The 16411-nt window shown below is 39.4% G+C and overlaps 1 protein-coding gene across 4 annotated transcripts in view; it reads left to right on the forward strand.

Moving 5' to 3' along the window:
• LOC136864101 (DDB1- and CUL4-associated factor 7) overlaps positions 1–16411 on the forward strand; it is a 512531-nt gene that overhangs the window by 337033 nt on the left and 159087 nt on the right. For all 4 annotated transcript variants that reach the window (XM_067140674.2, XM_067140673.2, XM_067140676.2 and 1 more), the window contains one exon: positions 15129–15280. In XM_067140674.2, coding sequence (XP_066996775.1) covers positions 15129–15280 — 152 coding nt within the window. The remainder of the gene's footprint in view (positions 1–15128; positions 15281–16411) is intronic.

Genomic DNA, 16411 nt, shown 5'->3' on the forward strand with positions numbered 1-16411 from the left:
CCATAGTATTTCGTATTAGTCTTTATTCTTTCTTTCTTTCTTCGTTTCGGCCTGCTGTGGACCACGTTATTTCAACCGTTTGCATCCTTGAGCTTTAATTCTTCCCCAGTACTCACGCATTCTCATTCTGTGAGCCTCCTTCCTTTCATCAGTCCACTTCTTGCCTGTTTTCAACTTTGGCCTTTCTTGGAACCTCTTGTATCCCTGGAGCTTTTTCTGGAGAGGAGCACGTTTCTGGATGTCTTCGAGTGTGATTCCTATTTCTTGAAGTTCTTTTTCAACTTCGATAAACCAGGGTCCCTTGGTTTTCTTGTTAAGAAAGTAGGAAAAGATCCTATTGGTTTGTCTCTGTGTGCTCATGCGTGCTATATGGCCATAAAAATTAATCCTCCTTTTCCGAATCATGTCCGTTATCCTCTCCATATGCTGGTACAGATTGCTGTTGTGGCGTCTCCTGTACTCACCATTTTCTTTGATTGGTCCAAGAATCTTTCTCAGGATTTTTCTTTCTTTAGCTTCTAGCTTCTCCATCAGACCTTTTCTGTTCATTGCAAGGCATTCTGCTGCGTACAGTGTTTCCGGGCGTACAACCGAACAATAATGCCTAAGCTTGGCGTTGATGGACACTGATCTTTTGTTGTAGACATTCCTAGACAGCTGATATGCCACCTCCATCTTGTTAATTCTGCACATGATTGCTTCTTTCTCAGAGTTGTTAGGTACTATCCACTCGCCTAAGTACTTAAACTTTTCCACCTGCTTGATTTTTCCCTGTTCCACAATGAGCTCTCTGGGGGCTGGCTTGATGTTGGTTATAAACTCTGTTTTTTGGAAAGAGATTTGGAGGCCAGCTTTTGCTGCTTGGATTCTCAGTTGGTTAATTTGTTTTTCAGCAGTATCCAGGGAATCAGAAAAGATCGCTAGGTCATCTGCAAAAGCTAGGCAGTCTATGATAAAATCATCTTTCTTATATCCTATTCTAAGGCCATTCTCAACCTCTTCCTTGCACATCTCCTTGCGCCATTCCCGAATGATTTTCTCCAGAGCGCAGTTGAAGAGAAGCGGTGATAGTCCATCCCCTTGCCTAACACCAGTCTTGATTTCAAAGACGTTCGAAATTTCTCCCCTGAATTTCACCCTGGACGTAGTGCTGGTTAAGGTCTGTTGAATGATAGCTCTCGTTTTGTTGTCTAAGCCCATTTCCTTCAGAATGCGGAGGAGTGTGTGTCGGTCTATGGAGTCGTAGGCTTTTTGGAAGTCAACAAAAGTAACTACAAAATTCTTATTCCTGGATTTTAGGTACGACAGGACAGACTTAAGGTTCATGATCTGCTCTGCACAAGATCGTCCTTTTCTAAAGCCTCCTTGGTATTCACCCAACTGTGAATCAAGTTGCTCTTCTGCCCGAGTTTGAAGGGCTTTGGAGAGAATTTTGTATGTTACTGCGAGAAGGGAGATGCCGCGATAGTTGTTTACATCTGTTTTGTCACCTTTCTTATGTAGGGGATGAATCAGGGCTGCTGTCCAATCATTTGGGATCTTCTCTGTTTCCCAGATCTCGCGAATGATCTCAGTTAGTTTATCGATCGCCTTTTCACCTGCAGCCTTCCAGAGTTCAGCAATTATCGCATCTTCTCCAGGTGCTTTGTTGTTCTTTAATGATGTAATTATCTGTTTGATTTCCTCTTTTGTGGGGGGAGAAGAGTCTGGGTTGGGATGTCTGGATTCTTCAAAGGTGAATTCTGATTCTGGTTCTTCGCAGTTAAGAAGAGATTCAAAATATTTAGCCAAGATTTGGCAGTTATCCTTGTCGTTGTAGGCAACTTCTCCATTTTGATCTCGGAAGTGTAGACTTGGTGGGGTGTACTTGGTGAGGTTGTGTTTGAAGGTTCTATAGAAATCTCTAGTATTATTCTTATTGAAGTCCTGCTCGATCTGTGTCAGTTGGTTTTTGTCAAATGCGCGCTTTACTTGGCGGATCACTTTCGCTGCATGTTTCCCAGCCTCCAGAAAGTCTTCATATCTTTCTGGATTCTTCAGGGAATTCCATCTTTGCCAAGCGATTTGTCTTTGTGTTATGGCTTCATCACATTCTTGAGTCCACCACGGATGCTTCTTTGGTTTCTTTAGCAATACTGTCTCCTCAGCCGTTTCAACAATGGCATTTTTCAGTTGTTCCCAATTTTCTGTGTCCAAAGACTGAAGTTTCTGAGTGAATTTTTCGCTGGTTTTCAGCTTTTCTGTATCAAATTTGCTAGTTTTCTTTATCTTAACTCTTTTGGTGTTTCTTGGATGAAGCTTAATTTTGATCTTGGATAGATAGTGGTCTGAGTCAAGGTTAGCACTTCTCAGGACTTTAACATTTTGGATCTCTTGTGTTGCTTTTCGTGCAATGGCAACATGATCTATTTGAAATTCTCCCAAGTGAGGATTTGGTGATATCCATGTCTTTTGTTTTCTTGGTAGATGTTTGAAGGCTGTTGACTTAAGAACAAGACTGAATGCCTTACAAAGCTCTATAAGCCTTTCCCCATTTCGGTTGGCTCGTCTGTGGGCTGGATAGTTTCCAACGATATTTTGGAATTTCCTTTCTTTGCCAATCTGGGCATTGAAGTCTCCAAGCAAAATGATTGTGTGTTTGTCAGGAATTTTTGATATAACATCTTCCAGGTCCTCCCAGAATTTGTCTGTTCCTTCTGGGTCTTTCTTGTTTGCCTGGTTAATTGGTGCATGTACGTTCACAAGCGTGTGTACGTTGTTCATACTCCGAAAGCTAAGCATCGAGACCCTGCTGTTAGGAGAGCTGAAATCGGTGACTGAATCAATAATTTTCCTGCTGACAATAAATCCTGTGCCGAGGTGTGGAACAGTTTTCATCACACGTTTGCCAGTTTTCTCTTAGAAGATTCTATAACCTTGTGATTCAAACGCATGTTCATCAGTAAACCTTGACTCTTGAATTGCTGCAATTAGGATTTCATGATGGGAGAGGACATCCGTAAGATGTTTGAGTTTACCAACTTTCAAGAGGGAGTTGGCATTGAAGGTAGCAAAAAAATTTCGTTGTTTGTGGCTGATTTTGTTCCTAGGAGTCTCCGATACCTCCTTGCATGTAGGTGCAGGCTCCCCAGAATCCGAAGGCCTGCTTGCATCCCTCAAGGCGACGGTGGATTGGTTACCACCTGGGGTACAATTTCCTGTTGTATTTTCCTCCATGCTTTGCAGTTGAAAACTTGTAGTTTGGGGTCGGTGTAGTTTTATATCGACCAAGTTACTTCCAAGGTTGTAAGCCTTGGAGAGAGCCTGATGTTCGACTATATTATTGTTTACTACATTTTATTCTATTGACTCTGTTTTAGTTTGTGTATTTTAATGTATTTTTTACAGTGGCAGCTCATGGATATCAGCAACCTTAGTTTCGTAATTCCACAAATATCTAAAGTTCTTCAAACCATTTTATCAAGATACACACTTCAAATACTATATGGTGCAATGCATATGCAATTATTATTATTATTATTATTATTATTATTATTATTATTATTATTATTATTATTATTATTATTATTATTATTATTATTAATGCAATTTAGTACAAGATAGTACCTACCTTCATCCTCTCATCACGTTCTGGTCCAGCGGTTAACCATTTTTGGTTGCTCTACAGGAGGTCCTGGAAAGCAGTAAAAGGTTTCTGAGATATCACTTCCACATGTCCACAGGTTCTTGTTATGTACATCAGGAGAATTAAGTTGTCTTTGGAAAGCCCTATTTTCATTTTCCTTGGTCTCCGATTTTTTCAACGAGAAGTCTGGTGTCGGTCTACCACACTCCTTCAGTTCAACTTTCTTCTTGGTAGAAAGAGAAGAAAACGTTAGTTCTTTAATATGTTCGACGGTAATCATACTGTACGAAGTGCAAATATATAATAATAATAATTTTGTGTGGCTATTTCTAGCTGAGTGCAGCCCTTGTAAGGCAGACGCTCCGATGAGGGTGGGCGGCATCTGCCATGTGTAGGTACCTGCGTGTTATTGTGGTGGAGGATAGTGTTATATGTGGTGTGTGAGTTGCAGGAATGTTGGGGACAGCACAAACACCCAGCCCCCGGGCCATTGAAATTAACCAATTAAGGTTAAAATCCCCGACCCGGCCAGGAATCGAACCGGGATCCTCTGAACCGAAGGCCAGTATGCTGACCATTCAGCCAACGAGTCGGACAGTGCAAACATAACACTACGCCAACATATAGATCACAACCTTTCTCCTAATTTCATCTTGTCACAGTCACCTCACAAGATCATTCATCAACACAAAGCTGAACATCGTGCTCTCCAGTGAGTATGGCCAATATGAGTGCTACACACAGACGAAAGTGTCCAATAAAGACCACAAAAACATAATAAAACCATTACAGTCATGCATAGCCTGCACAGATTGTTGCAGATAGCAATGGCCCACATTCAGAATGGTTACAATTTCAAGAATAGTAGTCTGTCTCTTGGGTGTTACAAAGCATGACTGCTGATGTTTCATCAACTGTGTGCAACCACTCGTTTTGCTAATTACGAGCAAAAAATGCCAGCAATGCACTTTGTCCACTCTTACAATATAGACTTTGAAAAGCAAAGTTACTCACGTAATACCATCTTCTGGTTGGTCTGTAATGCATCAGTTATGAGTAAAGCACAAAATTTCCAGTAAAACTGCTATTCCTTTGCATTTGGGTCACGCGGTACATTATACACAATATACAATGCTGGTTAACCTCCCTAGTGTAACGGTAAGTGCTATTAGCAGCAGTCCTTGGAGACCTGAGTCAAGTGCGAGGAGACAGTAGTTACAGTCGTTACTCATTTCGTTAGTTAATAATCCTAAAAATTACAAGACTATTTTAAATATTGTGATAGTACATATATCACACCTTTGCACTATATGTAGAAGTCAGAGATATTATTGTCAGTATTCTATTTATTATTATTATTATTATTATTATTATTATTATTATTATTATTATTATTATTATTATTATTATTATCATCGTCAGTATTTCAATTGTATATTTCGTCATTAATATTTGTAAGCTGGGAGGTCTCCATACATGTAGTATGAGTAATTTGTTTTGACCATACGGCTGGGAAAACATTGCTATATTGGAACTTGGAAACTTTGCATGAGTCACGTATATATCCCAGTCTGATGAGATGAGCTTGTTGTTGTACTAGGAAAGTTCTATGACTCATGTTAAACACCCCAGAGAGTTTGTTTATGTCTTGGGACTAAGAAGGAGTTCACGGTGTGGTCTTGACCAAAGGATCTACCATGATTGGCTGGCGAGGATCAATCCAGACGTATCATGTGAGAGGAAGGGGAATGCTGATGTCTATAAAGGTTGATCAAATGGCGGGAACCAGACACACGGTATGGGAAAGAAGGAGTGCTAACACACTGCATGAGAAGGAAGTAGTGCAGACACATTGTACGGGAAGAAAGTAGTGCTAACACACACGGGAGTGAAACTGGATATACGGTATTCGAGTGACACTGCTACAATGGACTGGACTTCAAACGTTCGTGGAACGTAGTCTTGTTATGTTCGTGGAAAGTGGCTGATCGACTAAATTATGGAGTGCTTACGCATTAGGTATTTGTAGCACTTGTGGCGGCCTGGCATTATATGTTGGTGAAAGCTATCTCAGACTTTCCGTAATTTATGTTCAGAATCGACAAGCGTGTGTTGCTCAAATGTATATATATCTTTACAACGAGTGTTAAAGTCTGTGAACACAGTATTACGAGGTACAGTATCTGTGTGATGTTATAACTGCCGATTATGAGAATCGACAAGTCGTGTTGATACAGAGACAGTGAAGGGTTCTTATATACATATATGTACATTGTTCAACGAACTAACTACAAATGGTGGCTTAGTTCTCGCTTTCATTTTCCCACTGTTTTCATTGTTGTTGTAGTAAATATGGAGTGTTCCAGCAATCTTTTGTTTGTGTATTATAAGTGTATTTTGGAGTGTTGATGAGGTGCTCATGCACAGATTTTATTGAGAATGTAGTTAGATATTTTAGAATCAGTGGAGTTATTGATGAACCTAGGTGCAGTTCCTACCTATTTAGTTGTTTTCATAAGGCTAGGTAAGGTCTGAAGCAGATGTACAAGTACGCAGCATTATGTACATGCCCTGGGATATAAAGAATTATCACGCTGTATCTAAATTCGAGGGATCCATTCTGGTGAACTCTGGTGCCCATACAACGGACTTTTCGATACATTATATTTATTAATTTAATTTATTTCAAGTATTTTATTTATTTATATATTTTAATTTATGATATTCTATTTTTTATGTTTATTAGTATTTATAAACAGTTACAATTGGCGCCCAATGTGGGGATGAATGATTGGTACATCTGTTAGGCTTATAAGCATAGGTGCACTTGTCAGGTGTGGACAGAATTCTACAAACTATTTCAGTGAAGTGTTTTATATGTTTCATGTGTATTTTGGAGTATGAAGAAATGTTGTAGCGAGTCGAGTATTATAAAATTAAGAAATAGAGAGGTTGTTAAAGTTGCTGGTACTAAGAATCAGGATAAGAGAAGTCAAAAGAATTCCACCACATTGAGTTTATCTAATTTAAGTGAGAATAGCGAAATGGCTGATAGTAGGAAAGATCAATTGGCAACGATAGGTGAGGAACCTAGTCACCCGTCTTAAACTCAGAATGTAGGGGATCAAGGCAAGGCTTCAATGCTCAGTATGCTTAAATTACTACTTGATAGTCAGAGTAAAGAGTTGAAGAGTGAATTGAATTCTTTAAGTAATGAATTAAACAGTAAGAGTGTAGAATTATCCAGTAAGATTGATAGTCAGAGGCTGGAACTGTCCAGTAAAATCGATAATAATAATGTTGAATTGTCCAGTAAAATCAATAATAATAATGTTGAATTGTCCAGTAAGATTGATAGTCAGAGTAAAGAGTTGAAGAATGAAATGAGTTTTTTAAGTAATGAAATATACAGTATTAATAGTGAAATAAATTCAGTTAGTAACGGAATTGTCCAGTAAGATTGAGAATCAGAGTAAGGAGTTAAATTCAGTGAGTGTTGAATTGTCTAAAATTGATAGTTTAAGCAGTGCTGTGAATGGTAGAATAGATGAATTAAACCAGAAGTTTGACCATCAAAGCAGGGAAATTCAGGAATTCAATAATGTAGAAGCTCAATGCTTGGAACTGACTGACAAAATCGAATGTTGATTTAATGTAGTTAGGAAGGAATGTGTGGAAAACAGCAAGGAATGTGATAAGAGAATAAAAATAGTGGAGGATAAAGTCGAAGAAATAGATAGAATTAAATCTAATCAGAACATTTTAGTGAAGCGTATAGATGAGAAGAATGAGAAATTGGTAAAAGACCTTAAGTTGGTAAAAGATGACCTCAAGTCAGTACAAGGAAATGCCAGAATGGTAGTGGAAGAAGGAATTAAAACATGTCATGTGAAATTAAGGCAGGAGATCAGTCAAATCCAAGTAGGTAGCAGTATATGTAATAGGTACGTATCTTGTTCGAAGGACTCTGAATTACCCAAATTTAATGGTCGGCAGTGTAATCCGATGGAATTCTTGAAAACAGTGGAGAAACGGTTTTCCAAGAATCTTGACGATTGTTTGATTGAGTGGAGTATGGTAGATGAGATGTTGGATGTTGCATTTGTTGGAGAAGCGAGATCTTGGTTTCAAGTTTATAGACAGGGTATTTCGAGTTTGGAGGAATTTAGGGAGAAATTTAGTTCTAAATTTTGGAGTGAAGCTATTTAGGGAAGGGAAAGAGATCGCGTGCTGTTTGGTAAATATAGACTTCAGGAAGGTATGTCTGTGACGGAGTATTTCTTGGTGCATGTTCTGATCACCCAGAATATTGAAGGTGTAGCATCGGAGAGAGATACGGTCCGCCAGATGTTGAGGCATTTTCCTGAGAAGGTCGGATTAGCTGCATGTATGCAGAATATCGTTATGATTAAGGAATTAGAGCAGCTTTTAGAGAGGTTCGATGCTTTGGAAGGGCAGGGGAGGACTAGGCAAAGTGAAGGTAGAAATTATGGGGATAATGGGAGACAAGGTAATCAGCTAGTGGGAGATAGGAATAATCAGAATTTCAGTCATTCTAGGCAAGGGAATCAGGGTGGTAATTCCAGAAGGGGAATCAGAAAGTAGGGGGCGTACGGATCAAAGACCTCCAGATCAAGTGCAGAGACATGATAACAGTGAACAAGCCACGTCAAGTAATTTAAACCGGAATTGGACTTCTTAGTTGGGTCAGATAGGCAGTCCGATACCGAAATTCCTATTCACGCGATGAAACAGGTAAGTTATGATTTAGACGTGAAAGAGGAATTCTTGAATGACCAAGTGTTTTGTGATCAGGAGGAATCTGAAACTATTATGATCATGCCTGTGTTTGAAGTTGAGATTTGGGAGAACAAGGTCAAGGCTTTATTAGATTCAAGTAGTGAAAATTCTTGTATTAATCTTAAGTTTTGTGATGATGCCAAGAGGAAAGGACATATCATAGAGCAAATTCCTGTCAGTAACACATTCATCTTGTCTGCAGTAGGCAGCAAATCACATAGAATTAAGAATCAAGTGGCTATTCCAGTAGGCAGTGAGACTGTTTTTCAGGTATGTTTATTAGTGCCTAATTTAGTATATCCGGTGATTTTTGGGGCTGATTGGTTGGGTAGTCAAGGGGTTAAGTTAGATTATGATAGTGCGACGATTCGATTCTTTTGGGGTAGTTCTCGTGATTTAATGAAATTGGAGTACAAAATCGATGAGGGAATTTTTGTTCATGAGTTGAGTTGTATCCAGGTGGCTTACTATGTTGAAGTAAATGATGTTTGTGATAGAGAGTCACAGGTAAATCTGTGTCACATGTCTGTGGAGACTAGTCAGGGAGACCAGTTCCTCGAGGCTGTGGACAGAACGAATTTAGTACAAGAGCAGAAGAATTTTTTTATTTTCTTTGTTAGTAGAGTATAGCGACGTTTTTAGTGGTAAGCCTGGAAAAACTCACCTTTATGAACATAAGTTTGACATCACTGATCGCTCGAGTTTTGTGGGACCGCGGTACCCTATCCCACATGTTCATGCCAGAGCTGTAGATGAGGTTATATCGAAAATGTTGGAGGATGGGATAATTGAACCTTCAAGTAGTCAGTATGTGAACCCTTTAGTGGTTGTAGCCAAGAAGGATGGGAGTGTTCGCGTGTGCTTAGATGCGAGAGAGATGAACAAATGCATAGCACCCCATCAACAACGACCTGAGACTACCGAAGACCTGATCCAACATTTCGATGGTAGGAAATGGCTCACGATGGTAGATTTAAGCTCTAGTTTCTGGCAAGTTCCCTTAAGGAAGGAAGATAGGCAATTCTCAGCGTTTCTTTATAAGAATAAGTTATTTCAGTTCACACGCATCCCTTTTGGTACAAAAACATCATCTGCCGCACTTATCAGGGCATTAGACATTGTGCTGGGACATGAAACGGAGGATTTCACCACCAGTTATGTTGATGACCTGTCATTGCATCACATAAATTCGAGGAACACATGAGACACTTAGGAATTGTTTTTCGTAAGTTGAGGGATTTCTGCACAACACATAATATTTCTAGATCACACTATCACGCAGCAGGGTGTAACTCTGAAACAGGCGAAATTAGAACAAATTTTCAACACCAAGACACCACATAACGTCAGACAACTTCGGTCCTTTTTGGGAGTGTGCAATTATTTTAGGAGGTTTGTAATCAGGTATTAATTTCTCATAGAGCCATTTAGGGAACTCCTTAAGAGTAATGCTAGGTGGAATTGGGTCCGGAGCATGATACAGCTTTCACACAGCTTAAGGTTTTTGAGAAGCTGTCATGCTAAAATATCCTAGATCAGACCGTGCATACTTAGTTATGACTGATGCTAGCGATAAGGGGATCGCGGGGGTGTTATTTCAGGAGGAGGATGAGGGTAACCTTGGGATTGTGTCTCATGCTAGTAGGGGACTTAGTTTAGCTGAGAAGAGGTATACCGTTACCGAATTAGAGTTGCTTGCCATTGTGTACTCCTTGGCTAAATTTAGAACGTATGTATTAGGAACTAAATTTAAGATTATGACGGATCACATTGCTCTGATTTTTACGCAGATGTGTAAGTTGACATCTAATCGTATGTCTCTTTGGATTCTTGCCTTACAAGAGTACGACTTTGACATATCTCATGTCAAAGGGACAGACAATGTCTTAGCAGATTTACTGAGTAGAAACCCTCAGGTATCTCGTGAAGACATTGTCGCCGAACAGTTGGGAGGCATTTTAGTTTGTACTGCAAAATTTTATGATCGTAAGGAGGAGAAGTTGCGTTTGCATAAGATTAATGTTGAACAGAGGAAGGAGGATGACCTCATTCAGATAATTGGTAAATTGGAGGCTAGTGAGCCTGACACTCAGATTCAGAAAGGTAACACATGGTACAGTTTTTTTTTTTTTTGCTAGTTGTTGTACGTCGCACCGACACAGATAGGTCTTACAGCGACGATGGGACAGGAAAGGGCTAGGAGTGGGAAGGAAGCGGCCGTGGCCCTAATTGAGGTACAGCCCCAGCATTTGCCTGGTGTGAAATGGGAAACCACAGAAAACCATTTTCGGGGCTGCCGAGAGTGGGGTTCAAACCTACTATCTCCCGAATACTGGATACTGGCCGCACTTAAGCGATGGTACAGATTACAAGATGATTTACTGGCTAAGAAGTGTTATAACGATCTGTGGTGTGTGATAGTTCCCAAGTCTTTGATAGAAGACATTGTTTGGTTTTATCACAAGGAGTTGGGACATTTCGGTCCGGACAAGTTTTTATGTGCTCTTCAGTACAATTTCATCTGGAAGAACATGGGAAGGGATGTTAGGAAAATTCTAGCGACTTGTGTCAGCGCTGCAAGCACCCCAACATGCATTTAGAGGGTCCTAGACAGGTAGTTTTGACGCAGGTGCCTGGAGAGCTTGTATGCGTGGATTTGTATGGACCGTTAGTGTCTTCTCGGTATGGATACCAGTTCATATTTGTCGTATTAGATGCCTTCAGCAAATACGTCAAGTTGTATCACCTGAGAAAGTCCACAGGGAGAGGGTGTGTCAATCAGATCATTGACAAGTATGTGCCTGAGTTTGATAAGCCACTCAGGATACCATCAGACCATGGATCACAATTTTCCTCAAAAGTCTGGAGAACCAAATTGGCAGAAATTGGGATCCAACATATTTATTCATCGATACGATATCCGCAAGGCAATATGTCTGAAAGAGTCATGAGAGAACTTGGCAGGATGTTCAGGTCGTATGTGAGCGAGAAACACAGCTCCTGGTTTAATCGCCTGGATGATATTGAGTGGTGGTTTAACATCACTAAGCACGACAGCACTGGACATTCTCCGATTGAGGTTCAATTAGGTAGGAAGCCTACCAACAAACTCGCTAGAATACTAGGTTTAGCTACAGGAGAGGCGGTACCCAGGGAATCTGCTTCTAGCTGGCTAGGGATAATTTAATTAAGGCAGGTAATAGGAGAATTCGCCAGCAAAAGGGGAAAGGACAAGACGAGTTTGAGGTGGGTGACGAGGTGCTTCTCAAGGTTCCTCATTTGTCGAATGCCGATCAGAAAACTATGCTTAAGGTTTTTCAATTATATCAGGGTCCGTATACTGTGGACATTAGAATAGGCAAGTGTGCTTATCGACTTCTAACTTCTGACAACAAGTTCCTTGAGACATTTAATATCTATAGCCTTCGCAGATATAAGAGATAGGATCTGCACCTTGGATGTAAATATTATCAATTTTAAATTTGTGTTCATTAGTAAGAAGGGTTGTGTTCAATGATATATGAAACAATCGGAGTTGTGTGTATATAGCCATATTATTATTATTATTATTATTATTTGGACAAATTATATATTTAAAAAAAAATATATTTCCCGTGTGTGAATACAATGCAGTGGACGCAATGTATATATCATTATTACAGTAATTTAAGTGTTCAGTTATATCATTTATGAAGTTCTGTTTTATGGTGAATCATAATATGTTATATCATCGATTCACCAAGGGGGCGTTATGTGATAGTACATGTATCACACCCTCGCACTGTATGTAGAAGTGAGAGATATTATTGTCAGTATTTGATTTATTATTATTATTATTATTATTATTATTATTATTATTATTATTGTCAGTATTTCAATTGTATATTTCGTCATTAATATTTGTAAGCTGGGAGGTCTCCATGCATGTAGTATGAGTAATTTGTTTTGACCATACGGCTGGGAAAACATTGCTGTATTGGAACTTGGAAACTTTGTATGATACCAATATGAATGGTCCGTTATTGGACATTATAAATTTTCCAGCTCACTCATTCCTGGTTGCCAGCGTTTTGCCCTTGTGTGCTAGGTTGGGCTCATCAGTTGGTACCTAGCACACCTACCAAGACGCTGGCTAGTGCATACCCTGGTGGCCACTGCGTAGGCTACTTCGAGCCACCAGCAGTGCTAATGCACTATGAGACACTTTGTCTCTTTACCAAAAATTGATGCCTGCTTGGCTATCAGATGATACAGATGTTGATTCCCATAGGGAATCTGAAATATTTTTCCCGAATGAGTAAATTTATAATACCAATATAAATGGTCTGTTATTGGACATTATAAATTTTTCAGCTAACTCATTCCTGGTTGCACCTAGCTCACGAGGGCGAAACGCTGGCAACCAGGAATGAGTTAGCTGGAAAATTTATAATGTCCAATAACGGACCATTTATATTGGTATTATAAATTTACTCATTCGGAACAAATATTTCAGATGTCTATATCATCTGATAGCCAAGCAGGCATCAATTTTTGGTAAAGAGACAAAGTGTCTCATAGTGCATTGGCACTGCCGGTGGCTCCAAGTAGCCTACGCAGTGGCCTCCACGGTATGCACTAGCCAGCGTCTTGGTAGGTGTGCTAGGTACCAACTGATGAGCCCAACCTAGCACACTAGGGCAAAATGCTGGCAACCACGAATGAGTTAGCTAGAAAATTTATAATGTCCAATAATGGACCATTTATATTGGTATTATAAATTTACTCATTCAGGACAAATATTTCTGATTCCCTATGGGAATCAACATCTATATCAACTTTGCATGAGTCACGTATATACCCCAATCTGATGAGATGAGCTTGTTGTACTAGGAAAGTTCTATGACTCATGTTAAACACCCCAGAGAGTTTGTTTATGTCTTGGGACCAAGAAGGAGTTCATGGCGTGGACTTGACAAGAGGATCTACCATGATTGCTGGCGAGGATCAATCCAGATGTATCACGTGAGAGGAAGGGGAATGCTGATGTCTGTAAAGGTTGATCAAACGGCGGGAACCAGACACATGGTACGGGAAAGGAAGTAGTGCTGACACACTGTACGAGAAGGAAGTAGTGCAGACACATTGTACGGGAAGGAAGTAGTGCTAACACGCACGGGAGTGAAACTGGATATACGGTATTCAAGTGACACTGCTGCAGTGGACTGGACTTCAAACGTTCGTGGAACGTAGTCTTGTTATGTTCGTGGAAAGTGGCTGATCGACAAATTGTGGATTGCTTACGCATTAGGTATTGTAGCACTTGTGGCGGCCTGGCATTATATGTTGGTGAAAGCTATCTCAGACTTTCCATAATTTATGTTCAGAATCGACAAGCGTGTGTTGCTGAAATGTGTATATCTTTACAACAAGTGTTAAAGTCTGTGAACACAGTATTATGAGGTACAGTATCTGTGTGATATTTTAACTGCCTATTATGAGAATCGGCAAGTCGTGTTGATACAGAGACAGTGAAGGGTTCTTATATACATATATGTACATTGTTCAACGAACTAACTACAAATGGTGGCTTAGTTCTCGCTTTCATTTTCCCACTGTTTTCATTGTTGTTGTAGTAAATATGGAGTCTTCCAGCAATCTTTTGTTTGTGTATTATAAGTGTATTTTGGTGTGTTGATGAGGTGCTCATGCATAGATTTTATTGAGAATATAGTTAGATATTTTAGAATCAGTGGAGTTATTGTTGAACCTAGGTGCAGTTCCTACCTATTTAGTTGTTTTCAGAAGGTTAGGTAAGGCCTGGAGCAGATGTACCAGTACGCAGCATTATGTACACGCCCTGGGATATAAAGAATTATCATGCTGTATCTAAATTCGAGGGATCCATTCCGGTGAACTCTGGCGCCCATACAACGGACTTTTCGATACATTATTTTTATTAATTGAATTTATTTCAAGTATTTTATTTATATATTTTTATTTATGATATTCTGTTTTTATGTTTATTAGTATTTATAAACAGTTACAATATATACCGGCACATTTAACTCAGGTAAGTGTCTCACGCCTCTAGTATCCAGGTACGTGTACCTACAGTAGCCGTCAGTTTCTGTACTTAGCCTATTCATTTGTGTACCTACCAGTGGCACACACAGACTTTTTATTAGTAATGGGCAACGCTCTCGCTCGAGACCGGGCTGGAGGTGTTCTGTGACTATTCCTCTTCATTGATATTATGCGTTTGTAAGTGCCGAATCATCCCAGAAGTATTTCTGCCTCTAGCATTCAAGTAGGTGTACATCCTATTTACAGTTAACCCAAACGGCAGAGCGATCTTCCCTACCATGGCACCAAAAATAGTATACGCCATTGACAGAGTAAATTTTGACTACATGTCTTGTTGATATGAGTGATAATAAATCTGAAGATCAGCTGCAGAGATGTGGTACTTGCTATATTTCAATGCATCCGTATGTCATCCTTGCTAATGACAGATAAAAGTATGTGTGATACCTACTGGCTTGTTATAACATCCTGAGTACACTGAATAAATTGTATACTACCAACTTAATTTTAATATTTATCTTTCTTATGTACTCAAGTACTGTTTCCTGTATAATTAAAATCTCTGTGTTTTCGTAAGCTGCTCTTCTTTTTACTTGATGGCATTGCTATTATGATCCCATATCCATGATTGTTTTAGGTGCTGATGGATCTGTTCGTATGTTTGACCTCCGGCACTTGGAACATTCAACAATAATATATGAAGACCCTCAGCATACACCACTTTTACGATTGGCTTGGAATAAGCAGGATCCAAATTATCTTGCCACAGTGGCAATGGATGCTTGTGAGGTATATGTTTTTCTTTTGTTTGTATTTTCATTGTGTTCTTTCTGTTTTTCTAATAAACCGGCGTTTATATAAGTTAAAGTTGAAATCAAACTGTCAGAGTATATTCTCATATGCGTTTTAATATTGGGCTTAATGTTCCGTCAGTGTCAGAAAGAAATCTGGGAATCTATGAAAAGAGAAAATTGGAAATGTACAAGAATAACCCTCAAACACCAACAAGGCAGTAATCTAGAAAGGTACAGTAACTGCACTTAACCAAAACGGTGGAGTGATCCTCCCTACCATGTATGTGTTGTGTTGTCATCCAAGTAGTGAGTTTGGCTTCCTATGTGAAGGTTCTCCAGTACATTTCTTCATGCCAAAGTAATTTTCGATAGGTCGCTGTGTAAATTTTACTTTTTGTTGGCATTTGTAGTAAATGTAACCACATAACAATGACGTGTTGTTGGCAGACACGACTAATAATCCTGGGAACTTGATGTTCTTATATGGTGAAACGGAGAAAGTCGCATTGGATCCTTACAAGCCAAGATCTGACTCATAACTCTGCTTTCAACAGTGCATGAAAGAAAGTTGATAAGAGAAAATGCAGAAAAATTGGAGATTGTTCTTCTGTACAACCAGACCAAAGTGTGTTTTGAAATATTTGATCAAATGTGCCGATATATGAACTGTGGGAGGGAAACCAATAGGTTTACTATTTTAATAACATATTGAACATGGAATCAATTAACTTGTGCATAATTTTCAGTAATCAGTACATGAGGGAAAACCCAAGCAGTAAAGTTATATCTTGAATGAATTTCATTCAAGCAGCTTATTCAGCCTGGGCAGAAAGAGAGCCTGGATGGGAAAGGTTTGTCATACTATCTAAGGACTGGTTGTGGGTTGTGATGAGGAGGAAATGAAACAGAAAGAAGCTAAGTCAAGCAGAAGAGATGTATTGTCACTTATGTGACAATAAGACGAGGCAGATGACAACCATTTACTGTCTGAATTGAGCTAAGTCTATTTGCAGACAACATTGGAAGAGAAGGTGTCCAAATTGATAACCACCACCAAAGAGAATCACCGATGTGCTGATAAATGTTGTGATAGTACATATATCACACCCTCGCACTGTATTCAGAA

The sequence above is a fragment of the Anabrus simplex genome, chromosome 2 (genome assembly GCF_040414725.1).
Source record: "Anabrus simplex isolate iqAnaSimp1 chromosome 2, ASM4041472v1, whole genome shotgun sequence".
Taxonomy (NCBI): Eukaryota; Metazoa; Arthropoda; class Insecta; order Orthoptera; family Tettigoniidae; genus Anabrus; species Anabrus simplex.